Source organism: Phocoena sinus, chromosome 6, assembly GCF_008692025.1.
Source record: "Phocoena sinus isolate mPhoSin1 chromosome 6, mPhoSin1.pri, whole genome shotgun sequence".
Lineage (NCBI taxonomy): Eukaryota > Metazoa > Chordata > Mammalia > Artiodactyla > Phocoenidae > Phocoena > Phocoena sinus.
This window is the reverse complement of record NC_045768.1, coordinates 58,954,356-58,981,793: the sequence shown is the minus strand read 5'-3', so window position 1 is coordinate 58,981,793 and position 27,438 is coordinate 58,954,356. Positions and strand designations below refer to the sequence as shown.

The 27,438-nt window shown below is 36.0% G+C and overlaps 1 protein-coding gene across 1 annotated transcript in view; it reads left to right on the top strand.

The window, feature by feature from the left end:
* PTPRD (protein tyrosine phosphatase receptor type D) overlaps nt 1-27,438 on the top strand; it is a 527,692-nt gene that overhangs the window by 328,792 nt on the left and 171,462 nt on the right. Inside the window, 7 exon segments of the mRNA XM_032635461.1 lie at nt 3,080-3,349; nt 6,305-6,886; nt 16,475-16,608; nt 19,463-19,607; nt 23,036-23,341; nt 24,269-24,462; nt 26,961-26,987. Coding sequence (XP_032491352.1) covers nt 3,080-3,349; nt 6,305-6,886; nt 16,475-16,608; nt 19,463-19,607; nt 23,036-23,341; nt 24,269-24,462; nt 26,961-26,987 — 1,658 coding nt within the window.

Sequence of the window (27,438 nt, the reverse complement as noted above, 5' to 3'; positions counted from 1 at the left end):
CTCTTCTGTTTCCTTATCAAACTCTGAAATAATTGCTTGGTGTGCTACTAATCAGTTCTCTGTGCAACGCCAAGCGTAAAGGTGTTTATGTCTTTAAGACCTCTGCTGCAGAGCTGTAAGGAGAAAGGTGCTAACTTTAAAAAAAGAAAAAATGAGAAAGGTGCTACATGCATGTAGCACAACTGGATTGTCTTCCTTCTTTTTATACTTATTTATAAACACATCACGTGCATGTGTCTATGCGTGTATATATATACACACACACACACAGGTTTTTTTTTTAATTATTCTCTTTCTGAAAATTTAATCTCTTGATTAAAGAGAACAGTGAACAGTGATTGTATTTTAAAACATGATATCAGTTGTCCTTGGGAGAAGAATGAATGAGGATACATCCATATTTTCTTATAAAGTAATAGAAATGGTTAAATTTTGAGCTTATGAATGGTTGTGCCTTTCATTTCCACGAGGAAGAAGTATTTCTTCTTCCCTGGAGTTCTCAAAGCCAGTTCTTGTAGTTTTATCGTCCAGTGAAAATGCTCTTAGTCTTACCCTCCATGTCTGTGCATAACCACAAAAGGCGTGGGTGGGGGGTGGGAATAGATAAAAAAGACAGCGAGGGCTTTAAGTTACAAGAGGATGGGTTCCCTTAGGAAAATATCTGGCTTGATTTTGAAATTTTTGTTGGAGATCATTTCGTTTCCGTGGGGATGTTTTTCTCTCCTTTCTCTGGAGTGTCTGGGGTGGGAGAATATGAAGAGAAACCATTTCTTCTCCAAATTCTTTGAAAGCCCCTTGATCCTTTTTCTCAATATGCTGACCTCCTTTGCTGCATGAGGCATGTGTACCTTCTTCAATGGAAAAATTTCAAAATGATGCTAGCTATTGTTTCTAATACCATGTTAGTCTGTGAAGTATTGCTAACTTTTTCAGGTGAGATAGGAAGGATTAACTAGAGCAAATAAAGATGTTCAAGTAGCAGTTGAAAGCCTTGATATGGCCTTTTTACTCTCTCTGTGTTTCCCTTGTTTTTCTCCTTTCCTCATTTCATTGTGTTCTGCATCAAACCCCCTACATCCCTCAGAGCTGCGAGAAGGTTGGTGTGTTTTTTACTTTTTACCCACCTTACAAAACTATTAATTAAACCAATAACAAAGAATACAAATGAAATGAATGTAGCTGCGTTGTGGTCTTCTTTTGGTTAATGGTATGTTCTAGCAGAGAATGCCCTTGGCCATGGCTTCCGGTGCTTGCTGGTGATACCTAACTGTGGTGCATGATGGGAGAGAATGAACCTGGGTGCATGGTAACGGGTAACACTTAACTCTCTCAGGTCCAGTGAACTTGGTCAGTGTTCCTGCTTTCCTTCCTGCCCCACTCTTCCCGTCTCCTGCCCCACCTTTAATTTCTGTCTCACAAAGGTGCCTGCTGCCCATAGAATGACTTTTCCTAGTTGTTCCCCTAACCCCAAGCATGAAGACTAAACTCTCCTCCATCTTCCTTGATACGTTCTTTGACATCTCAGAGTCTACACCAGCTCCTGTCTGCTTTGTGTAACCTGTGAAGTGGCTGCAGGAGGCATGCTTAGCTCTGTCTTTACTTCTCCTTTGCCTGTCATTCACCCGTGAGGCCATTGCAGCAAGCCCTCTCAAATCCACGGAGGTTTCTCTCATCTTGAAGGACAGCCAAAAAGTTGACAGACAGAATTATTTACTTACTATCTTGGGGTTATGAGGTTGTTTTGTTTATTAACTTATTTATAATTTTAAGAATCACTTTATTAGCCATATTTAAGGTATGCTCCTAATGACTAGCCCTTAATGTAAAATGCTCGTGGTGTAATGTTTTGCCAATAAAAGCCCAAGACGAATCCTATTTGTCTCTTACCCTCTCCTTGTACCCTGTCCAAGACACATGTACTTAAACACACATAAACATGCAGATTATCTGAAGCAGGAACACTGAACTGTAATTGCTTGTTTTTTTTCCGTGTTGTGTTGCTTTAATATGACTTATTCTCTTCGTGTCATGTTCCACTGTGTGGTTTAGATCCAGTGTCACTCTATTTGAATGTAGGCATAAAAAGCCTCATACTAGATTTTTGTTTTCATCATCTATGTTGTTTTCTACCACAGATATGAACTGAATGGAATCCTGAATGTGAACTACTCAGCTCCCTTCCTGAATTTGCAATCCTTACCTTTGACAACCTAGCTTCATCTAATATCTTCCTACTTTCAACCCTATCCTCCCCTAAATCGCTGTCTCAATCACCGTACTTAACCCTCCTCCCTTCATGTTTAGTTCTATTCCTGTTATTTCCTCTGCTGCTACTGCACTCTTGGATTCCAGCCATTCTCTCGTCATCCTAAGCACGGCCCTGAGACTTCACCTTGTGCATGCCTTGCATGACCCAATCCAGTGTCTCTACTGGCATTGGCTTTGTTTCTTCTTCTGTGACTGTAAATCAATATGTATATATATTTCTGTGTTTGTTCCAGTGTTAGTGTGAGGTCTTGAGGCTGCATCTATTCTGAGTCTGAAAGCAAATAAATTGCACTTTCAGTGTACTCTAGATGATGTTTCCCAGGACTGGGATGTGACAGTGTGGTCCCGCACATACATTCACATCACCTGGAAGAGCACAGCACTGAAGCTGGTTTTGATACTCAAGATAAACCTGCTGGTGACCTTCCAGCCCCCCTTCCTGCATATACATGCGTACATAGAATCCTTGTTATATGCATGCATGTATATGTTTTTGTGTTTATCTTATGCATGATGTTTGTGTATTGTTAGTTTGTAGATAGTTTTTTTGTGGGGCCCTTGTAGGTCTGAATCAACTTTTGTATGAATGTATCTAAGATATCAATGACTAAACTAAATAAATTTTTCTGTGTATACACACACCATACTTGTATGGTCTGTATTATTCACAGTTTTACATGTTTTGTTTTTGGACAGTCCACAATATGTTTCAACTGTTTAACTGTGTCTGTACAGTGCATGTCATGTGTTAAATCAAGCCGCTTTTTCTTGCCTTGTATATTTTATCATCTTCCCTTGTGTTTTGTTCCAGTTCGCCGTGTCCCACCAAGATTCTCTATCCCACCCACTAATCACGAAATCATGCCAGGTGGAAGTGTTAATATTACCTGTGTCGCTGTGGGGTCACCAATGCCTTATGTGAAGTGGATGTTGGGGGCAGAAGATCTGACACCTGAAGATGATATGCCAATAGGAAGAAATGTCCTAGAACTGAATGATGTAAGACAGTCAGCAAATTATACCTGTGTTGCTATGTCGACACTGGGTGTCATTGAAGCAATAGCCCAGATCACTGTCAAAGGTATGCTCAGTGGTTCATGCTTGGAGGATCTGGGTACCCTCAAGTCAGCTGACTAATGCCTCTACAAAGTCTGTCCTTGGAATTCTAAAATGTATCAATTTATTGGTCAGTGTTTCAGATATCATAGTCCAGTCATATCTGTGGTATCACATAAGATACACATATCTAGGTAGGCAGATTCTCTCTTAAAAGTATTGACAGCCTAAGTCGTGGTAATCATCAAAATATTTAACTAAAGGCCAGGCTCAGGCACTAACAGGTCAGGATGAGGCATGCTCGACATAGTCAGCCGTTATGGTCGGAATGATGTGTACAGGTTTTATATTTATTAAGAACCTTGAGAAGAGGCACATGACAAAGAAATCCAAGTGAGTGTTAATAAATACTCAAAATTCCAGAAGACAAAGGGAGGAAAAAAAGAGAGTTGAAGTCGACATAGTCTAGTAATAGATGCTTTAAATTCTTGATAGACCCTACCATTAAAAATCAAAATGCAGGGCTTCCCTGGTGGCACAGTGGTTGTGAGTCTGCCTGCTGACGCAGGGGACACGGGTTCGTGCCCCGGTCCGGGAAGATCCCATGTGCCGCGGAGCGGCTGGGCCTGTGAGCCATGGCTGCTGAGCCTGCGCATCTGGAGCCTGTGCTCGGCAACGGGGGAGGCCACAGCAGTGAGAGGCCCGTGTACCGCAAAAAAAAAAAAAAAAAAAATCAAAATGCAAGTGTGATTATATTCTGTTTTAGCTCTCACCTCGTGTAAGCGAAGTGCTCAACAAATATTCTTTTCTTGAAATAAGTGTACTGACTATAACCGAAGTACTATATTCCATGGTTACTTTTGAATCAAAGGGGGTAAAAAGTGAGTGTGTGAGGGTACCAGTTGTTTTTATACAGTGTTTACAGAATTTTAGAAAACTTGCACAAAATGAGTCAGTCTGAGGGTGACTTTAGGTTTCTGCAAATGTCTGGAACTATTGCAAAATGAAACAAGTTGTCTTCCCCTTCTGGGAAGTGTGATCCTAAAAAAATGCAGCACACATTGTAATCGGTGTCATATTTTCAACCAAGTGCATATACCTAATGTATACCATATAAAATCAATAATGTGACATAAGACAAGGTACACGGCATTTTCAACATTTAGTCATTTAAAATAGTAATGTTTTATTGCATATTATTATGGTATTAGGCATAGTATTCTCCATACATTACAGATACAAAACCTGTACTGCATAATCAGTGTGACTTAGCGAAACTAAGAGTATCTGTTAAATATCAGTAAACACATCTTTAATTAGCAATATTTCTACTTGCCTTAAGAATACAGAAAGACATCTAGGGGAAATTCAGATCATACACTTCCTTGAAAAATATCAGGCCAGAATATTGAAACAAATGTCTTTCTATTATTATTTTGAACAAAATCCCTTGGCCAAATATTATCATTCCATGGTTCTTAGAGTAATCTGCAAATACTGAATCGTCTTTCCCATACTAACCATTTCAGCTTTAAATATTTGAAGGTTTACTAAAGACCCTCAAGAATTCAAACGCAGGAGTCACACTAAACTAATATTTTGTTCAGTTTCTTTGTTTTCCTGACTCTTGCTCCTTCCCTATACCCCCTCCACCACAAACATAAGGGTGGATCTTGAAAGCAAAAAGTGAATCAAAACAAAAAGCACCTTAAAGAGAGAAAGAACTCATTTATTCAGGTAGTCAGTTCACAGTGCTTATTAAAAACCTACTCAGGACTAGACAGTGTTCTAGGTATTGGGGGTATAGCACTAATTAAGTACAAGTTTGCTAATCTTGAAAAGTTACCATTGTAGGGAGTGTTGTATTTTTTGCCTTTAAGTTGACAAGGAAAAGAGGAGGACTAAGGAGCTGATTACATGAGTGTTACCTTCTGAGTTTTGTCTAAAACTTCAGCTTGTGAAACTCTCCTTTCTTCCTTAACCTCACTACCTTTCAGAATCACTGTCCAGGTGAGGCCACCAGTGTTGATGGTTTGTACGCTTAATTAGTAGCATTTTGAGTTGTGCTTTTCTGCTAAAAAGAATGAACGAGATTTCTAAAATATAGATTTAATTTCAAGTGTTTGTCATGTAGCTGTAATCTGATATTACTGATGTTGGATATAGAATACATATTATGACAATAAAATGAAATACTTTAAAAAGTGATTTGTGAATAGACTTTAATTTAGCTCCTTCAGCATATTTTGAATATTAAGTAAAAAACGTGAATTTGAAATTGATTTGAAATTATTATTCTTTATTACCTTAAAATTATTGGTCAGATTATTTATTAAAAAATATATAGTAATGTTGCTTATGTCTTACGTCTTGAAAACAAAATGGATACTCTTCTTTTACAGCAATTTAATACCATTTCATTTTATGTCTAAAATTTTGTTCTTTTCAATGTTTATTGGCATTTAGTTATATCATTTTTTTGAAGCAAGGGTCTCATGGGCCAAGCTTGTGGTTATAATAATTGTTATAATTGGAACTGCTGTTTTCTGAGGGTGCCAGATACATATTAAGAGCATTACTGGATTGGCTCATTAATCTTCACCGTAAACTCATGAAATACAGTTACCCAACTGTATAGTACAATTCCAATAATACAATTGTGCCTATTTTTCACATGAGAAAACTAAAGCAAAGAGAAGTTAAGCAACACATCCAGGATCTCATAACTAATAAGTGGTGGATTTGGATACAAGCCCCAAAATACAATGCTATAATACACTTCCAGTAAACTGAGATTTGTCACCTAAGCATGTCTTACTGTACTTCCTGACCACTTAGAAAACCGTCCTTTGCTATGATTTCATCTAATTAAATCTGTACTAGGTACATAATTCTGTCATTCTAATAGCAGAGTTTATGGATTCTTGTGATTTCTTAAAAGTGATGGGTATTCACTGTCTTTCTTTTTTCTCCCTGTAAGCCTTACCCAAACCTCCAGGAACTCCTGTCGTGACTGAGAGCACAGCTACAAGCATCACACTGACATGGGACTCTGGGAACCCTGAGCCTGTCTCTTACTACATCATTCAGCATAAACCTAAAAATTCTGAAGAACCTTACAAAGAAATTGATGGGGTGGCGACCACACGCTACAGTGTTGCTGGACTAAGTCCCTACTCAGATTATGAATTCAGGGTTGTTGCTGTCAATAACATCGGGCGGGGCCCTCCCAGTGAGCCCGTGCTGACACAGACCTCAGAGCAAGCACCGTCCAGTGCCCCCAGGGATGTCCAGGCGCGGATGTTGAGTTCAACCACCATTTTGGTACAGTGGAAGGAACCCGAAGAGCCAAATGGACAGATTCAAGGATACCGAGTTTATTATACAATGGACCCCACTCAGCATGTTAACAACTGGATGAAACACAATGTAGCTGACAGCCAAATCACTACTATTGGCAACTTAGTGCCCCAGAAAACGTATTCTGTCAAAGTCCTGGCTTTTACCTCAATTGGAGATGGTCCTCTTTCAAGTGACATACAAGTCATCACTCAGACAGGAGGTAAGTGTGGTTCTGGATGGGGCGTAGGGTAGAAGGGAGGAGCTGGTACTAAGAAATGGCAAGGACAGAAACAAAGCACAAAATAGTATGTTTTAATTTTTGAGATTTAGAGTTTCTGAGTAAGGAGTTAGGCATATGGAAAGGAGCAGGCATGGACACTGAAAGACTATAAATAATACAGTCCTTTTAGAAGGGGGATGCATTTAGCATACTTTTTTTTTAATTGAAGTATGGTTGCTGTATAATATTACATGGGTTTCAAGTGTATAATATAGTGATTCACAATTTTTAAAGGTTATGCTCCGTTTATAGTTATTATAAAATATTGGCTATATTACCCATGTTGTACAATATACCCTTGTAGCTTATTTTATACCTAATAGTTTGTACCTCTTACTCTCGTACCCCTATATGTAGCATCCTTTCTTTTTAATTTGTACCCAAATGACTTGAAGAGTTTCTGCAGGAGTTGGATAAATGCATCCCCCATGCAGCATTTTGAGAATAGAAGAACTATGCTTCTTTGTATTAGCAACTCTGGTAGAATAGTCCCAAAATTTATTTAATCTGTGAAGGAGTGGATGGTTCAAGATAAAGTTAAAAATAAAACGATTTGTCAGGGGACCTTGGATATGTAAATGGCTTATATCTGCCAGGAAGCAACTTGCTTAAAAATGAATATTCCCTTAACGTTCTTTTCTTTTTTTCTTTGTATGGCCTCAGGGATAAAGAAAGACAGTTACCAAGATCTAAGATCAAACTTTGGGGCCTTATTCACCCATTTTCCTGGGTATTAGAGCAGATGCCAAACTAGTTTATAAAGGAAAACTTGGCCTTTCCCGTAGTTTTATTTTCATAAGAGGATATCAAACTTCTCTGGTCTTGGGTTCAAAGTGATCAGTTTTGTCGTGGGATGGGAATAAACCATAGCAGCTGTCTTCTTACATTTATTCTTGAATATCTGAGAGCTATTCATTTGACTCCTCTTGTCTTGGTACCTCTTAAACTTGCATTAATCTGTGAGTGTTTTGGTGGCGTGCCATTCGTTTGTTCTGAGAATCCACATAAGACCCATGTTATTGGAGATGGTATCTATAATCTGTAGTCATAACTCATAGGTAATTCTGGGAATGAGTTAATGAATATTCTCAGGTGTCAGAACTAGATAAACTTATGTTTAACCGCTGACTTGTTTTTATGTTGTGGGCTTCATGAATCTTGTGGCTGAGGACGTTTACCTATTTGCTGTGGCTACTAGGAGTCTCAGAGCATGTTTACAGCTTGCCTGGCTCTATTTTATTTTCATACTCTTATTTGGTTCTTATTGGTTTGTTCATGGATTTATCACTTTTTCTGATATCAAAAAAGTACAGAGTGTTTTATCATAATTATAGTGAAAATCATCCATATACCTTCCCTATTGGGTGTTTTCATTTCTTCTGTATTTATTTGTTATATTAATATGCATAAAATATTGTAGATTAATTTTTCCATAAGTTTCTCATCGGAAAATGTAGAAATCAGTGAATCTTGTTCTTTTTCTTGACTGAAAGTAGTCAACTGTTAAGAGATTATTTTTTTATTAGACTATTTTAGCAGCTCCATAACCATTAAAGGATATATAGGAAGAGTATATACCTATACTCCACTTTTAGGTTTTCGGATGTTTCAGCTTTGATATTTTAAAAATCCCTGATCTTGGAGTAACATAACCAGGGTTTGAATCCCAAACTACCATTTTTAGCTCCATATCCTTGGACAAGTTACTTCATCTCTCTGAACTTCAGTTTTCTCATCTAAAATAATAACCACCTTATAGAGTTTAGTGGTAGTGGGTTTTTTTCTAAGGCTGCCATACAAAATACCACTTACTGGGTGGCTTAAACAACAGGAATTTATCATCTTGCAGTTCTAGTGATTAGAAGTTCAAGAACAAAGTGTCAGCAGGATTGGTTCCTTCTGAGAGCTGTGAGGGAGATGCTGGGCCTCCCGCCTAGCTTTTGGTGGCTTGCTGGTAGTCTTGGCTGTTCCTTGGCTTGTGGGAGCATCACCCTGATCTCTGCCTTCATGGTCCCGTGGCATTCTCCCTAAGCGCTTGTCTCTTGCGTCCAAATTTCCCTTTTTTATAAGATACCAGTCATAGTGGATTAGGGTCTAACCTAATGATATCATCTTGACTAATTACATCTGCAACAATCCTATTTCCAAATAAGGTCATTTTCTCAGATTCTTGGTGTTAGGAATTCAACATATGAAATTTTGTGGGACACACTTCAACCCGTAACAAGGCTATCGATTAGATAACAGATAGAAATATTTTATAACTTCAGTAATATATAATCATCATCATAATAATTGCCATATGCTGGAAACTCTGCTAATAGGTGTATTAATTCTTACTGCTCAATTAGGTAGATGTGGAATTATCTCATTTGCCAATGAGTAAATTGAGGATCGATGAAGGTAAAAAGATTCAGGAACTTCCTTTGGGTCATTAAGTGGACACTCTAGATACCTTTAAGCACCATTATCTTTTAAATTAATAATTTGCTAATGTCTTATTTTTTGGTGCCTACTAGGTTTTAGTGCCCACTAGGTGCTCAATAAATAAATAGAGGCAGGAAACACAGGGTGTCATGTATTCATACCTCTGTTCAAGAGTTATATATGGGACTTCCCTGGTGGTGCAGTGGTTAAGAATCTGCCTGCCAATGCAGGGGATGCAGGTTCGAGCCCTGGTCCGGGAAGATCCCACATGCTGCGGAGCAACTAAGCCCGTGCATCACAACTCCTGAGCCTGTGCTCTAGAGCCCGTGAGCCACAACTACTGAGCCCGTGTGCCACAACTGCTGAAACCTGCATGCCTAGAGCCCGTGCTCTGCAACAAGAGAAGCCACCGCAATGAGAAGCCCGCTCACTGCAACAAAGAGTAGCCCCCGCTTGCCGCAACTAGAGAAAGACCTCGTGCAGCAAAGAAGACCCAATGCAGCCAAAAATAAATTAATAAATTTATTTTTTTAAAAAAAAAAGAATTGTATATGATTTACATCTGAAATACTTGAGGTGGCTATTAGGTTATCCCAGTGCAGAAGTACATTAAACCATTTAGATATTTAAAAAAAAGTTAAAAGAAGTAGAAGGAATACCTTTTTTTATAGAAAGTTATCATACTCAGTCACTAAGTTTGGTTCTTAATTTTCTAACTACAAATTTAAACATACAAATCTGTAGCGTTTCATAATATTATTTTCTTATGACAGAAGGATTTAGCTATCTAAGAAACCAAATAGTTACTGAAACTAAATTCAACCAAAACATAAGAATCCTTGAGAATCATGAGAATCCTTATATTCAGAACATGAAATGACAGTAATGCTTTCCGTCACTTTTTAATGAAAGATACAGAACTGATGTTTAAATAGATCATATTTTGTTTTTCTGTATTACCAGGGGACATAATGTAACATAAATCATAACTCAGTGAAGGTAACATTGTGACAGGAGCAGTTGAGTTAATGTGATCCAGGGACTCCGGACCTAAAAACAAATCTAGATGAATGGATCACAGATGCATTAAAATAGCTGTTCTCAATCTCTGTTTAACTTTTTTTACATTAGGATATTTCCAAGAACCTTCCATAATAGTTGTAATTTTAATACCCATTGATTGAGAAGATATATAATGATATAATGATTTGTGCCTGCCGAGATCAATAGGCTAAGAAAACCTTCCAAAATGGCACAATGATTTGATCTGTTCTCTAGGCTTAATTAACAAAGGCCATTTGATGTTAGTGGACACCTGCCAAATACAATGATGTTAGTTCTGATATAATTAATTCTGAGCTGCTCCTGACTAGCTGATTCATAGGATCACTGCTAGACAAAGACATAAAACCATTATGAAAGATTCCTTTAGTTATATAAAATTTAAGTTTATGATTCTTCTCACTACAATTTTATCTTTTCCAAACCTACAAAAATTTACTGATCAATAACATGCATGAACTTCTCAAATATTTTAATTTCATATACACAGAGATACACTTTTTTGTCTACTTTATCTAAAAGGTATACATTTCATTTTATTATCTTTAATTCCCTGACAGTAATATTCCTATTTTTGTTTAAAATCAGACTGTGCAGAAACAGTATTTAGAAATAAAGTGAGTTTAAGAGGGACATTATTACTTTTGATCTTATCTAAGATTATTGTCACATGTATTGATATAAATGGAGGATTGATGTAAGTTTGTATATTTCTGGTAATATAGAAAGTCAAAATATGATCTATGTTATAGTCAGTAATATATCCCCTTAATTATGAATATTAGTACAGATGAAAATATTAAGTGATCTTTACATGGTTTTAAATATGAAAAGATTTTGGTTAAAATGATTATTTTCTAGAAATATTGGTTAATCTTCCAAGTTTTCCATAGCTTTAACTCCTGGCATTATAGTGACTTGCAAGTAATTCACCTTGGAAATACATGGACCATATGGCCATTGACATGGGAAGTATTTATGTGCTAGAAAAAAGTCTCTGCTACGAAAAAACACATTCGGGAAGGATGTCTCATATAGTTTTCTCTTGTACGTAATTATAATAAGAACATAGGGTAACTATATTTTACAAAAGAAGTACAAATAAAACTCTGATAAGGAAATGTAATAAATTAACATCTTAAACCTAATGCACTAACATAAATGTTGCTTGTTGTCCCTGCTAATTGGAGGCATTCTAAAGCTGTTAAATCCCAATGTGTGTCTTTTTCCTGAACTTTCTTTAGAAAACATATCTTACCTCTAATTCTTCTATGCATTTAATAGATTCTTGGGGAAAGTACTGATTTATATGTACACACCTTAATAGTATAGGTCTTTGGAAGGAAAATAATTATACACATTTAATAAATAAATATTAATGAGTAGCATCAACTTTACACATTTTGAAGAAGCAAAATTGTTATAAAACTATGACATTTTAGAGACATTGTGCTTTAGGTTTCCAGTACTTTATAAACCATTTCATTACTATGTATCAACAGGCCTATATAAGCAAACTAGAAAAGACTGATTTCCAATAGCAAAAATTATGAGCCCCATTTGAATTCTTTCTCTAAATAGTTTTAGCAGTGAGTAAAGGAGTGCTGGTTGTAAATACAACTGTAATAAAATTTTAACTTTTTCTTATTGATGTTTAATGACAGTTGAGAGTAAGATTTGTGCAGGTGCTTGTGTATTAAGTACTTATTTTGTCAATGATATATCTGTGGCACTTACAAATCAGACTCTTTGTTTGAATTTTGTTTTGTTTTACTGCCACTGTAATCCTGGCTGTTGCTTTTATTGTTGTTATTATCATTTGTCAATCTGCTAGATACATTTTAAAATATGTACCTTATTAGAGCACTAGACATTTTAGTAATAATGTGTTTTTTAGTCTCTTTGGTAACATTTCATATTTATATTACGGTGAGGTGAAATTGTTTTTTAGCCATTTTATATGTGCTAACCCCTTTCTCTTCAGAGATATTCCCTAAAATTTAGTCAAATATTGATCTCTTCCAATATCATCAGAGTTCAGATGACATGCAGATTTTCTTCTCGCTTCTTATTCATTCTCCATTCTCTGTGAGTTGCCTTCAGATATATGGAGCATACTAGTATTACTACTCTAATATTTCCCATTTCTCAATGGGGCTATAATCTTATTGTAGGGGATTGATAGCTCATATTTGTATTTCCTTGTGGACATTAAATAAGCAATCAAGAAGAAGGGTATAACAACACCACTTTACCAAATATAAGGATGTCTTAAATATAATTTTAAAGAAAAATTTGTGTTCCTACTTTTCTTTCCTCTTTCCACATCTAAATTCTATTGGTTTATGGTCAACATTAACACGTCTTTTTTTTAATGTAGATGATTGCACTAAGGTTTCTGGACGGGTTCTTTTTATTCTCCCGTGTGTTTTCCAGAATCTCAGATTTTTCCGTAAAATGTAGCTTTGGTTAATTGATGAGGAAAATGCTACAGCACAGAAAAGCTCTTAAATAAAATATATAGAGAAAAACATGAAGTAAGTGAAGATAAAAGAATGTCAGTAGGTTTGAGGTGTCAGGACTGTGAGAGCATTAAATATATATCCATACAAATATCTATACTTATCTATCTATCTATAGAGACGGGGAGAGTGGGAGGAAGACAGTAAGGGAGGGAGGGAAGGAGGGAGAAGGGATATGAGAGAACAAATATAAATGTTAATAGAACCTTTGTAGCCACAGTATTTGGTATAAAAATCTAACTGACAGATGATGAAGTATTCCCTGTGTCTCCAAGTGGCACAGACAAAATAAATATGACAGTTTGGAGTCCACTAACGTGTTTTCTTGTAAACATATATTATGATCATTAGGGCTATTATGTTTGGGGAATGTATAACTAAATACGTTAATTTCACAGCTTTTTTCTTTTCCTTTGAAGCCTCAGCTTCATTGTGGTTGTTTCAGTAATGACTAAATGATCCTGAGGAAGCAACATCTTTAGGTGAATCCACAATTCCCAAGAAAGTCTGAGTACCGTCACCCCTAAGACACGTATGGGCGTAGAGTCTGATATAATAAAAAGATCTTTTAAAGCCCTGGTCCTTATGCTGAATTTTGCCTGTAGACACATTTTGCCTAATACAGTGTTTTTCAGTTAATTTCAACTAATTCAATTTATTTCTGATTGTAAAAAATTAAAAGATTTTACCTAGAAGATTCATTATCAACTTCTGCTGAAAAATCAGAAGCTTGGGCAAGACTGGACCCACATTCCACAAGGCAGCCGTGTCCTGGCTCTGAGCATCACTGACTCCTTCTGGTGGCCCAGGCACTCCCCCATTGACCCTGGGCCTGCATGGCCTCTGCACTCATCTAAGTCATCTGCCCGGCACCTCTAGGCATTGGTGTTTCGACCACAAGTTTAAAATCTATTAAATTCCCCTCCAGACCACTTCAAAAGAAGATGATGTTGAAAGCAGAGGAGGAGAACCCTGTTTGTATTATTCCAAGAGACTCACCATCCAGTCGTGTGGCCACTTCCTACTTACTTTGTCCCAAAATAAAATGGACACCCTCTGAGGCTTTGATGTAGCTATTTCATTATTTAGAAGGAGAGGGCTCTGAATAGAACCAAACAGAATTAGAGAATTAAAGGAAGTGTGTGGCACTAAACAAGGATGAAACATTGAGACCTACCAGGAATTTGTTTGAGACAAATTAAAAGCAAAAAAGTAAACAGTTTTAAGTAAGAAAAAGTTAATTGGATTCCCACAATGTTTTCAATCACTGTCACTCAATTTATTATTAGCCTTAGCAGGGAGGAAATACGTAACAAGCAGTTATTATCCTGAGAGCAGCCCTTCAACGCTGTCCATGTTTTTAATTCTTGACAGCACTTTATTTGGTTTGGTTTAAGTCAGAAGTTATAACAAGGTGTTCTTCTTTCCCAGATGTGTGGAAGTTGGGGAAAGAAAAAGGGAATAAAACTAGAGAAAAAGAAGTGACTGCATACATATGCATAGATGTGTGTATTTTTAGGCTGAGAAAACCTTTCATGATCTGAATATTAGAATCCAATCATAATTTCCCCATCTGTCTGATCATTCTTGGCTTCCATCGCTGCTCCTACCTGTGCTATTGGTATTTTCTTTTTAGAAGTAATGCATTTTCTATTTGTTTTGTTACTTGCCTGATTGTTTTTCTTATTTCCCTCTGTTCTACCTTCTCTTGCTCTTGATCTTTTATCTTCTTTTGTCTCTACCTCTCACCTCTCAGCCTGAATGATTGTGTTAGGTCACCCACTGGGCAGGTACTTAAAAAAAAAAAAATAGATACTCAGTTCAGAAAGTACATTCCTGTAGGCATCAAATTAATGAGTATCTCAAGGTCTGTGATACGGAAGGAGAGAGAGGAAGATGAATGAAATTAGAAATATGAAGCACTGATTATTGGTGGCCTTAAGCATCAGTCCAAACATGAGTGTGTGCACGTGTACACACACACACACACACACACACACACACACACAGAGTCACAGGTTAACAGACCAGAGTAATGAAATGATGATTAGGGATTGATTCCAGAAACCATTGCAGACCCCTTTAGATTTTAATCTTTTTTTAAACAAAAGGCATTTTTTTCATCATGCTACAGAGAGATGACTATAGAAAGAAAAGAAAGTAATGCATTTTATATCTCCAAAGACCTTCTTTATGGTGAAAATGATGCTTTAGGTATTGTTTAAGAAATTGATGTCATACATCAGCTACAAGTTATATTATTTGTATATGTTTTTGAATGTTCATGCTTATTTGCCAAAAATACTTTAGATGTTCTTTTCCCCTCTGGAGTGAAGTATTATTCTTGTTTTTTACAAATATACACGGAATTCTCATGTGAACTTGTGGGAATATGGACATATGTTCAGCTATGGCACTTTGAAACATGCCGCAATATCTGGGGTAATGATCAAAATATTTAATGGCCGCTAAGGCATGGGCACCAACCAATTAGAGTAGACATTGGCTGAGAACAATGTAAGTAAGAGTAGCTGTGCTCCTGATGCCCTGAAGTGCATTAGCCTTGTGTATAATGGATAGAGGACTTCGTGGGATTAGTTGCTAACTAGGAGGTTGGGGTTAGTAAAATTTATTCTAATTCAACATTTGGGTAAGATGCTTTCAACTGGATTGATGTCCCATTCTTGATTACATATGATATATAGCTTTTCCAAATTGTCTATTGCATGGATTACATGACTAATACGAGAATTATAGATGACCTCTGTTAAGTTCCTATATTTGTGATAATAAGTGTATTCTATACACTTTTCAACTTGTGTAGTAATTTAGCTCCATCTCACTAGGGACAATATTAAATTTATATTGTGTCTAGTGTATTAACTCATATTAAAGTCATTAGAGATTAGAAAGAATTGTTAGTTTTTTAAATTCTCTCTCTTTTTTTTTTACATCTTTTTAAAACGTGGGTTGGTAAGAAAAAAATACTAATGATTCTGCTTGCCTGTAGGTTTTGTTAATGGAGTAGAGGTGGGATTTTATAAACCTAATTGGCAATAATTTTAAAAGTAAACTGTAGCGTTAGAGAATAAGTTCCCACTCAGTTGTAAAAGAACAATAGCTTTTATGTATTTAACAGTTGGTGTGATTTAGGCAATATTTATCCCAAGTGCTTTATATAAATCATCACATTTATTACTTACAATGATATTATAAAGTAAATATTATTCTTAAAGTTGAATTCAGAGACTGATACATTCTACATTTGCTAATTCCACATCTTGCATATATATTAAATCACTCAGGGACAAGCACAGTATTTATAACATTGTTCTTGTCCCTTAAAGGAGGAAAACTGGGCTTTATATTGACAGGCTAACTTGGACAATGTAAGGCACCTAGCTCTCCATTAAGCTAATACGTGCAGACACTGAGTGAAAAGTTTAAACAGTTAATGAAAGAACTTCTGAATATTTCTGGTGACGGTGAGCTCACTCCTTTGCCTCCCTGATTTTAGTGCCAGGGCAGCCACTAAACTTCAAGGCAGAACCTGAATCCGAAACAAGTATTTTGCTCTCTTGGACGCCTCCACGTTCAGACACCATCGCCAGCTATGAACTGGTCTACAAAGATGGGGAGCATGGAAAAGAGGTAGGACTGTGCTTTTCGCCTTGTCATCATTCTCTACACCCAAGCACTGCTCTCATTTTGTGTAATTGCCCAAGTTCTGTTAAAAGGTCAGATATCTACAGAGGACCTTGGTGGAAAAGATTTATTCATCAAAAGAGAAGCTTGACCAAAAAAACAGAAAGAGTATTTGGAGACTTGCTGGGGTTAGGACAAAAGAAACAAAAAACAGCTATTGTCTGTATTGGAAATTTCTTTTTTTAATTCTGGTTTCTAAGTTACTTATGGAAGTATCTGCTTGTAAAAGAATATACTCCTTGAGATTTGGGGATTTCCTTTCTTTGTCTTCTGCATTCAAATGCTTAAGTCACTGTTAACACATGACTAAGTGAGCTCCAAGGCTTTGGGTAGATGAATTTGTCTAAACTGGTTTCAGAGAAAGATGCCCCATAGCAAGTGTTTGTTTGTATGCCAATGATTGTTTGATATGAATGTGAAAATACATACATACATATATATATATATATATATATAGTTTATGTTACACAAATAAAATAACAGACTGTGGAAGGCTAGAAATTGTTAATAGTTACTGAAAAGAGAAATAAAAATCAAAATAACTAACACATACATTAACAGGCACTATAATAATGGTTTCACACATATTAAGTCAATCCTTACAGCAGTGCTTTGAGTCAGCCTCTATTATTAATCTATTTCACATATTATAACAAAATAGAGACACGGAAAAAATTAAATGATTAAATAATTTGCCCAGAGCCTCATACTACTGAATGGTAGAGCTGGAATTTGAATCTAAACAATTTCCAGAATCTATGTTCTTAACCATTAGGATATACCGGCCCTTGGGTATACTTTGAATAGATTATATAAATCAGTATTAAGATATATCTAATATTTTCAGAAAGAGATAGTAATAAATATGTTTCTTTTGTTATCGTAAAACCCATTAAGGGGAACATTAGGACAAAAAAGTTGGTAAAACTCTATGTGAAAACTCAATCCACCAAGCCATTTTGTTGTACCTCTTAGCATCCTTTATCTTAAAAATATCTTCACAAAGCAAAACAGCCCCTAAGTTCTAAAAAAAGAATACCTTTCTTAAACACTCACATACTAAATGAACTGTTACCAATTAACTTGTGGCTCATCATTTTGAATGCTATAATACATTAATATGCTACTGTAAACTTCTATTTTATTACATCTCTTTGAAGTGAGCAGAATCTCCAAAGACCAGGCTCTAAAAGCAATGCTTTTAGATTTAGCTAACAAAGCTGATACAAATTAATCACTCAAAAAGTTCTAGAACTGAAGTGCTGATATAACGTAAAGTACTCGTGTTACAGCTGTTGGTGTTTGTAATAAGACATAAATTAGCATTAAATTATTTTAAATACTTACCATTACCCAACTAAAAAACAAATAAAATAAAAACAGTTAAAGAGAGTGGCAGTCCTTTGGAAACACTATGGATACTTGACTATTGGCATACCCACTCTGCTTTACAATTGTTTATTTAGGAAATTCCTTTTTTTCTTGTTATTTGGTAAATCTAAAATTTCTGAAAATTTTGTATTTGCAACAGAACACCCTAGGGGTGTTTCCTCTAGTTTTATATCTGAATTGCCCTTGACTGACTTCTCTTTGTGTGAACAGCAAATGCTATTCAATAAAAAGCCTTATAAGATTATTGATGCCATTACTAGGCTACATAATAGCATGCATTTTAAGGTTTACTACAGGCTCATGTTAAATCTGAGATTGACTACCCATAGATAGCTATATCTTTGCTAAAATGCAAAGGCAGATTTCAAGCATAAAAATAAATTACCACATTCAAGTAAAAAAAACTTATTTCAAAAGCCCTTTATGATGTTAACAGTTATAGAAGAGTTTGTGATTTCTTTTTTCTAGCTGTAGGTTCTATATTCACAAAGAAAGGAAGTGTTAAAATTAATTTGAAATCAACCTAGGGTAACAGTATAGTTTCATATACATTATCCATCTTTCTTCAGTAACTGACATATGATTTTTATTCCCTCAGGCCTTGGCAATTCCAGATCTCTTTCATAACAACCTCACGTGAACTGTGTGCCGGTTTCCATTGTTACTTCCGGCCATATTTTCTTTGCCCCTATTAACGTTGCAGATGGTCACGGGAGATGACCTAGACATCTCTTCAAATGGAATGTTAGGCATAAGCCATTGTCAGGGGCGGGGGTCAGTTTCCATTGTGGGCAGTGTCACCGCAACACACATGACTTAAAGGTTGAATGCATTCATGGGTGGTGGGCCTCTCACTCCCTCTTATCTGATGCATTTGGAAAACTGTGTCATCGTTAGATAGACCCCTGACTTCCTTTTTTCCAGTTGTCTTATTTGTTGTAGAAACTTGCCTTTTAAACTGGTATCTTCAATATGTACTTCCCCTAGTAGAGTCCTTGATACTCTCACTGTTGATTCTGTTTGTGATATTTTGATGACATTATAACCCTGATTATTATTATTATAACCCTGATTACAGAAATCTGATGTTCTGGGCAGTGTGATAAAAATATATGCACTGGGCTTCCCTGGTGGCACAGTGGTTGAGAGTCTACCTGCCGCTGCAGGGGACGTGGGTTCGTGCCCCGGTCCGGGAGGATCCCACACGCTGCAGAGCGGCTGGGCCCGTGAGCCATGGCCTGCGCGTCCGGAGCCTGTGCTCCTGCAACGGGAGAGGCCGTGGCAGTGGGAGGCTCGCATACCGCAAAAAAAAAAAAAAAATATATATATATATATATATATATATACATATACATATATGCACAAATCTTAACGAAGATGACCAAGGTCCCTTGTTACTTATCCACAGCAACGGATTACCATTGAACCAGGGACATCTTATAGACTGCAAGGGCTGAGACCAAACAGCTTGTACTACTTCCGTCTGGCTGCACGCTCTCCCCAAGGCCTGGGTGCTTCCACAGCTGAAATATCAGCCAGAACCATGCAGTCAAGTAGGTGTCTCTCTTTGCTTTACTTTCTGCCCTTTTCTTCACTAGGAGGCGTTGCCAGCTTTTATCCCCACCAACAACAAACCTGCTAATTAATATTTAATAGTTGGTAGTCTCTATACTAGCAAGTGTCCAGTTTGGGGGATTAGAGCGCCATGACCTTGGTTTTCGGGCTGGGTCCAAATGACAGATCCCATTCTCCCACTTCCAAAATCGAAAGACATTCAGAGAAGTTAGGAAACCTACTTGAGAAAAGTGGGTAAAGGCGTTGGATCAGGCCCCATTTAATGAATTATAAAGCTGTAAAGCAAAATTCAGATTGAGAGCACTGCAAAATAATCAGAGGAGGGCTTAGCAAATTAAAGAGACAGCAAAAGACCAAACTTTTATCTTTTTTAAGCACACAGGTTTTAACTTTGCTGATGACCAAGTCTTCACGTCACGTACTTTTTCCTAGTTTGTTGTTAACTTTGCACGTAGTTCATGTGGAAATTTGGAACATTCACAGAAAATCTGTATTTGTACAAATTTAGGAACAATGGAATAATCACAAGTATATTTGCAATCCTAAATTGTATTTTGTTTCCTCAGGTTCAGATTCTTTTTGGGACTGTTACTCTAAAGCATAGTTGTGTTTATCACAATGGAGTTCATTGTGTCTAGGGACGATTGTTTTGCATAAAGTATTATATGGCAGGTTGTTTTTGATGGAAAGTTTGGTGGCTTATCATACTATTGTTTGCTCTTTATTAATGTTTCTATGATTAGTCTATTAACCATTTACCTTAAATTGAACAGTTTTATGGACTTACTTCCTTAGATTTTAAAAATATTTTACATTTTATATGTGATTTTTAAATTTTTTATGTCATTTTATCTAGTGACATAGATATGTGTAAAATGAATACATTGAATTTTATAAAGAGAATGCTCTATTGACCTGATTTTTAGACCTATCAGCCAACATGAAATTTACATTTTTTTAGAAGATGAATTTCCTTTCATATAAGCAAGTCTGCCATCATTTCATTTTCTATAGATACTTGAAATCTTTCAGGGATTTTGATGATAAAATTCATATTTTTCCTCAACACATGATTATTCATATGAAAAGCATTAGGATTCTGTTGCTTAGTCCCTTACTGATGATAGCTTATTCCCATAAAATTTCCTTTTTTAAAACTGAAGCATGTAAATCAATGCAGTATTGTATGTCTCCTTTGAATTCCAGGCAGGCTAATAAGTAATATTGCAGAAGATAATTCTTAAAATCAGACACTTAATTTAAAGAAATGTGACACGCCTTAATATTATATTTTGCATGGTTTACAAACTTGACTGTTTTGCATACGCACACATATATATTCATACATACATACTTACATACAAAGAGACAGAATGAACTTTTTATAGACACATCAAAAGCTTATCCACTCTTTATTTTATTAAGGTTTCAAGTGGTGCTACATATACTTTCACAGAATAGGAGGTCTGAAGGTAGGAATGTATTGACAACCAAATGAGTTTTTTAAAAAGGTTTACAAATGAGTCTTTGCTGTTACATGAACAACTCAATTTATTATGAATGATAATGCATATAAAATAGTTTCATAATTTGAAATATAAGAATCTTTGGTCAGAATCAATAAAAATGATGTTCTTGTGATTTTGCAAACCTTATACCAAATATATAAGGCTGTTTTACGCGGATTTCCTTTTTGTCTGTACAAGGATCTTTTCATTTTGATTGCCTGTAATGAAGAACACAAGACATGTAAATTAAGAAAGACTGATGGGGCTTCCCTGGTGGCGCAGTGGTTGAGAGTCCACCTGCCGATGCAGGGGACACGGGTTCGTGCCCCGGTCCGGGAAGATCCCGCATGCCGCGGAGCAGCTGGGCCCGTGAGCCATGGCCGCTGAGCCTGCGCGTCCGGAGCCTGTGCTCTGCAGCGGGAGAGGCCACAACAGTGAGAGGCCTGCGTACCGCAAAAAAAAAAAAAAAAAGAAAGAAAGACTGATGATCGTCTAAATAATCAGATACACCTGACACTACATAATATTAAGGCTCACAAAGTGTAAAGAAATACCCAAACTACATGTTCAAATACAAAAAATTAGAAATGATTTACTCATTCTACCATATATATTGCCTTATATCAAAAAAATATATATGCAAACATATATCATCCCAATTCTTTGTTCTTCTTTAGGAATATATACTATTAACTTTAAAAATAATTTATAACAGTCACATTGCTCTTTATTGCTTTTTGTTTTTTCAAATAATGATATGTTTGACTTATTTGATGTAAAATAATTGCTCAGAAGGTGACTAGTTTATTTTAGAATGGGCAGGAAGAAAGTTTATCTTTTAACTCTTATGTAAATCCTACTTTATATGAATAATTATGTACAAAATGAAAGGAGCTATGTACAAAATGAAAGATAAGTCATATCTTTTCCAGATGGTTCTCAGGATTTTTTTTAAACAGTTCTTTTTAATGGCTATGTTATTGACATTTTGTAAGGGATAGATGATTTTTATTGATTTTACCAAAATTTGCTGGTGGGATCTAATTCTTCACTAGCAATGGTGTCCCAAGAAGAGTTATAATTTTAAAAAAGCTGGAAGCTGACATAGGGTAAGTACAAGTTACAGTCAGAATCAACCAGCCTGACATTACCCTCGGGTAGGTAAATCCTGGACTATTCATCTTCATCCTTTATTGTTCTGCATGCTCACTGTATATGGGCTATGATCAATGTTAGGTTAACACTTGTTGTTAAAACTGGTCAGAAGACTCCGTTTTTCACATAGTCAGAGGGAACCCTTTTGTGTTTGTTGGGCTTTTATTTATCTCCCTTTTTAAAAAATTGGAATTGGTGGAAGGGCATCCAACAGTTTTTGCCACTTTTCACACTTAAGAACCTTTTCACAAATGAATACTATGTAGGAATTGCCCTCATTTTAGAATGCAGTAGTGAAAGCTTGAAATGGCATCTCTTAAACATCATCAGACTCTCATGTAATAAATCTTGTACTGTTTGCAGCTTTTTTGAAGCTCGATAGTCTGTATAATAGGGCTGGGGAATACTGAGGGATTGTTTTAGAAGAAGAATTTAAATTGCAGGTAGGTAATTTTATTTGAGGCTCTGTTGTCTTAAGGTTTCATTTTCACATATTCCCCCCACCCATTATTTAACAATTATTTTTGGTCATTTATTCATTTTTTGGTTTATTCATATTACTAAGCCAAGGTACATAAATTTATCTTTAAAAATTTACTTTAAGTTTCAGAGCCTTATTTTTGTTTTGTTGCCCTATGGTTCATTTATTTATTTTTGCCTTTTCTTTTGTTTTATCATTTTTTTTTTTCCAACCACTCCTGTCCTTTCACTCAAACCCTCCTTTAACTCACTACCAAAATAAGAGCCGTCAGCTCCTCCTCAAGACATTAGTTGCACCAGCCCAAGTTCCACTAGTATTTTGGTAAGTTGGCAACCTCCACCAGTGGAAAAACAGAATGGCATTATTACTGAATACTCCATCAAGTATACCGCAGTGGATGGAGAAGATGACAAACCTCATGAGATTTTGGGAATTCCTTCGGACACTACCAAATACCTTTTGGAACAGCTGGAAAAATGGACTGAGTACCGGATCACTGTGACAGCCCACACAGATGTCGGCCCTGGCCCTGAGAGCTTGTCCGTGTTGATTCGAACCGATGAAGATGGTACGTTGCCTCTGCTACGTCAGTTTGCACCCTTCTGCCACAGTCTTGGTCTGCTGTCTTTTGATAGGCTAACAGTAATGCATTTTTCTCTGCTCATCTTTTTTACCCAGCAACGCTGTAACTTCAGTGGTTTTTGCCGGAGACCTATCTTTGCTACAGCCTGGGCATTTTTTTTTTTTTTTTAACTTTTTAAATCTCAACACTGTAATTTGCTTCCTTTTAAAAGAACAGTTTGCTCCTATGACCTTGCAATCCAGGCCCTTCTCTGTACCTCCATCTAAAGTCTTCTGCATATTTCTTGGTTTTTGTAGTCACTTCTTTTACATTTTGAAGTTAACTTTTCAAAAGTGCCTTCGTATCTTCTTGTTGCCTTTTTGTCTTGCACATTTCAGAGACACTGATGCTCGACATTCAATTTTTGGTATCTGTTGTATGGAATACCTTTGATATGAGAAAAAAAAAGAAGAAAATCCATATAATCAAGAATGTTTTTTATTCGGCTAAAAAGAAACCTTGAAAACACACACACACACACACCAATCAACAACCAGTTTTTGTTATTATTTCAATGCTATACTTCTTTGTGCTTTAATGCTTTGAACCTCAAAGCATCTTCCTTGGCTTTTGTACATTTTTTACATGTTTTTCTATTTCTCTGATACTCTTTTTTTCTTCCATTTTTTTTTTTTTTTTTTTGGCATCGGTCATGTTTTTTGATCTTTTCTTAAAAGGTAGAGCAGATTGGTTGAGCATTTTCCTTGGTTGAAAATGTTTGTATTCCACAAAGGAAACATAGTGGGTCTGCCTTTTTTTTTTTTTTTTTTCCTTTTTTTCTTTTTTTTTTTTTTTGAACCTAAGTAAAGAAAATGCTCTGACTGGGTGGGACAAGTGCCTATAATTTTCTTTTATCCAATGATGTTGTTCCAGTTCCTAGTGGTCCTCCTCGCAAAGTCGAGGTAGAGGCTGTCAACTCAACATCTGTTAAAGTCTCATGGCGCTCACCTGTGCCCAATAAACAGCATGGCCAGATAAGAGGATACCAGGTGCATTATGTGAGGATGGAAAATGGTGAACCCAAGGGCCAGCCCATGCTGAAGGATGTCATGCTGGCTGATGCACAGGTAAGCCTCTGAAATTGCATATGTATATTTTTATAGGATACATTTATTTTAATCTGTACCTTTAAATGGACCCCATTTTAATTTTTTTGGCATGTTAAAATTCCTATACAAAATTCTAGCTTTTTTAAAAAATTGAATTACAGATGATTTACAGTGTTGTGTTAATTTCTACTGTACAGTGAAGTCATTCAGTAATACACATATATACATTCACTTTTTATATTCTTTTCAATTATGGCTTATGACAGGATATTGAATATAGTTCTCTGTGCTATACAGTAGGACCTTGTTGTTTATCCATTCTCTGTATAATGGTTTGCATCTGCTAATCCCAAACTCCCAGTCTATCCAATCTCCCAGTCTATCCTTCCCCCACTGCGCCTCCCCCTTGGCAACTACAAGTGTGTTCTCTATGTCTGTAGTCTGTTTCGTAGATAAGTTCACAAAATTTTAGCTTTCAAAACACATGATCCATATTTACCTCAATCAGAGTTGACTTCAAGTGAGGAAGTGAATTGAAATGACACATCTGATTAAAAACATGTCACTGTTTTCTTAAAATACAGATGTACGGCTCTACAGCTATATCTGAGTTTGCCTTTCTGACTTCAAAAAAATTGGTTGACTTAATTAAATCAAAGGGAAGAATTTCAAACAGCAATTTTGCTGATAAATCTACTTTCTGCTGTGCTAAAAGTATTTGGAACTAAGCTAATCTAATTTCTAAATGTATGATTTCTGCCACTTAAGAATAGACATTCTTATTCAGGGAAAGGTATCCAGATAGTATTTTATTTAGTATTTCTTTGCCAAATTACATATCTAATGAAAATAATTGTTTCATTTCCCAGAAGATGAAGATAATGACAGTGATAAAAATTAGAGTTTCTCAGGGTATTGATGAGATCCCCTATGCTGAGCCAAATTAAGAAATCTATTAAGAGTAGTTGAGAATGTGAGAAATTCTACCAACCCTAAGGCAGTGGTTTACAACCATGTAGTCACGATTTGGTTTTGTAATATGTTGTTTAAAACAGACATTATTTTTTTTTTCAGTTTTTAAAAATAAATTAGAAGTGATTCAAGGACAGCACCATAATAAATCTACCTATACATATTTTTCTGAAAGGGAGAGGAAGATTTCAGTTAAGAACTGCCCTACTGGAGATTATACATAACCCATGGACTAGCTTACCTATGCTTGTTCCAATAGCGATGATGTATTAGGAATGGGGGAGTGCTTTTCTTATCCAGCAAATTGGTAGCCGGGCATGGAAATGGATGGGATTAGTGGAAATTTGAAGCGAAAATTTGAAGCTATTTCAATTGAAAATTCCTTCCTTTGTATGAAAGTGGGGAAGATTACGAACAAAGTTGAAAACTGCTGTGCCAGATTGCCAGATCTTGCCTTCTTTTCTCTGTGAGGATAACAGGGCTATAAAGGGCCCTGTTTTTTTACCCCAATGTCTTTACTCCAAAGTCTTAATATAATCAACTCACAAAGGTACTTATGTTTGCTTCAGTTTCGAAACATTCTAACTAAAGGGGTCTGGCTTAGGGACTAATTTATCTTCCTCAAATCCAGTTGTATGGTTTTGGTTTAAAGGCCATTTCTATAAATTTAGTTGGAAATTCATGGTGTCCCTTAAGACTCTGGAAAAGGACCACTGACTTGCTTTTTTGTAAATATTTATTTTGCACTGCCCATAAAATAGAAAGTTCTTATAGTATAAAATTAATAAGGCCCTAACTGCTTACGTTTATTTTGGTACATCTGCAATTATGAGAAATAAAATGATGCGACCGTCATGCTTTGATGTCCTTCTTCAGTTCATAGATAATCTTACATTATAGAACTGTAGTTCTGTTGCCGTTGTCATTGGGAATATCGTAGTTAGTGAAATTATATGATACAAAATGGCTTAAATATCAACTCAATCTTTTTTTTTCTCCTCTTCTACTTTGGCTTTTGTTTATTGTTTTGCTGACTTTCTTTGTGGTGTTGTTTTGGTTTTCGGTTTGTTTGGTTTTTGCTCATTTCATGTTCTCTTTAACTATTCATTGAATTTTTTTTACATCTTACAGGACTTCACTGAGACTGTACATTTTCAATATTAATGAAAGATGTTAACCTAAATAGTGACTTGAATTGTGTAACCTGGATAGAAATCAGAATAAATGTCACAATGTAGTGTGCATCAGCTTTTTGCTATGCCTTATTGATTCATTCCAATGAGCCATGCATTAAAAAAAATTAGCCGGTTTTAATGATAACAACATAGAACATATTTACTTTTAACTTCTCAATTAGGAATGAAGGTGGCAGCATAACACACATATACTCTTTGGAATTATATTGTACACACCTCTTCAGTTGCTTATTTCTTCTATTTTTTTTAATCTAAGGAGGGGTACCATTGCCTTTATCAGGCTACAAATGTCTCTTCATTTCTTTTTATTTTGTTTCCCTCCTCCCCAACCTTCTTAATCTCAATCAGTGGGAATTTGATGATACTACTGAACATGTGAGTAATTTTTGGCTGCTTTTTCAAAACAGATTATAAATGGTTGTTGTTTCTTATACCCATCTTTCATTTATTTGTACTGTGTCATCACACTTTGCTTGGATGCATGAACTAACAAATTATTTTTTAAAGTACTTCCACGATGTGGTATACTTTTCATTTTGGTTTTTGTTTTGTGAAATTGCTGTGATGCCGTTGATTGCGTAAGAAATATCATGAGTTTGTGTTGTTTTGGTGGCTGCTACTAACTCTGCCTTGTGACACAGTTAGAGGAGGCATGCTTTAAGTGGAGGTATCACAGACGAGAGATGTTAAATAAGTTTGTTCTGGGCTGCTCATAAATCCTGCTCCAGAGTTACATATTCAGTGCATAACATGACCTAGATACGGCACTAATTAACTCTATCTAGAAATGGCAATTCTCTGTTGTACCCATACAAATTTGATTGAA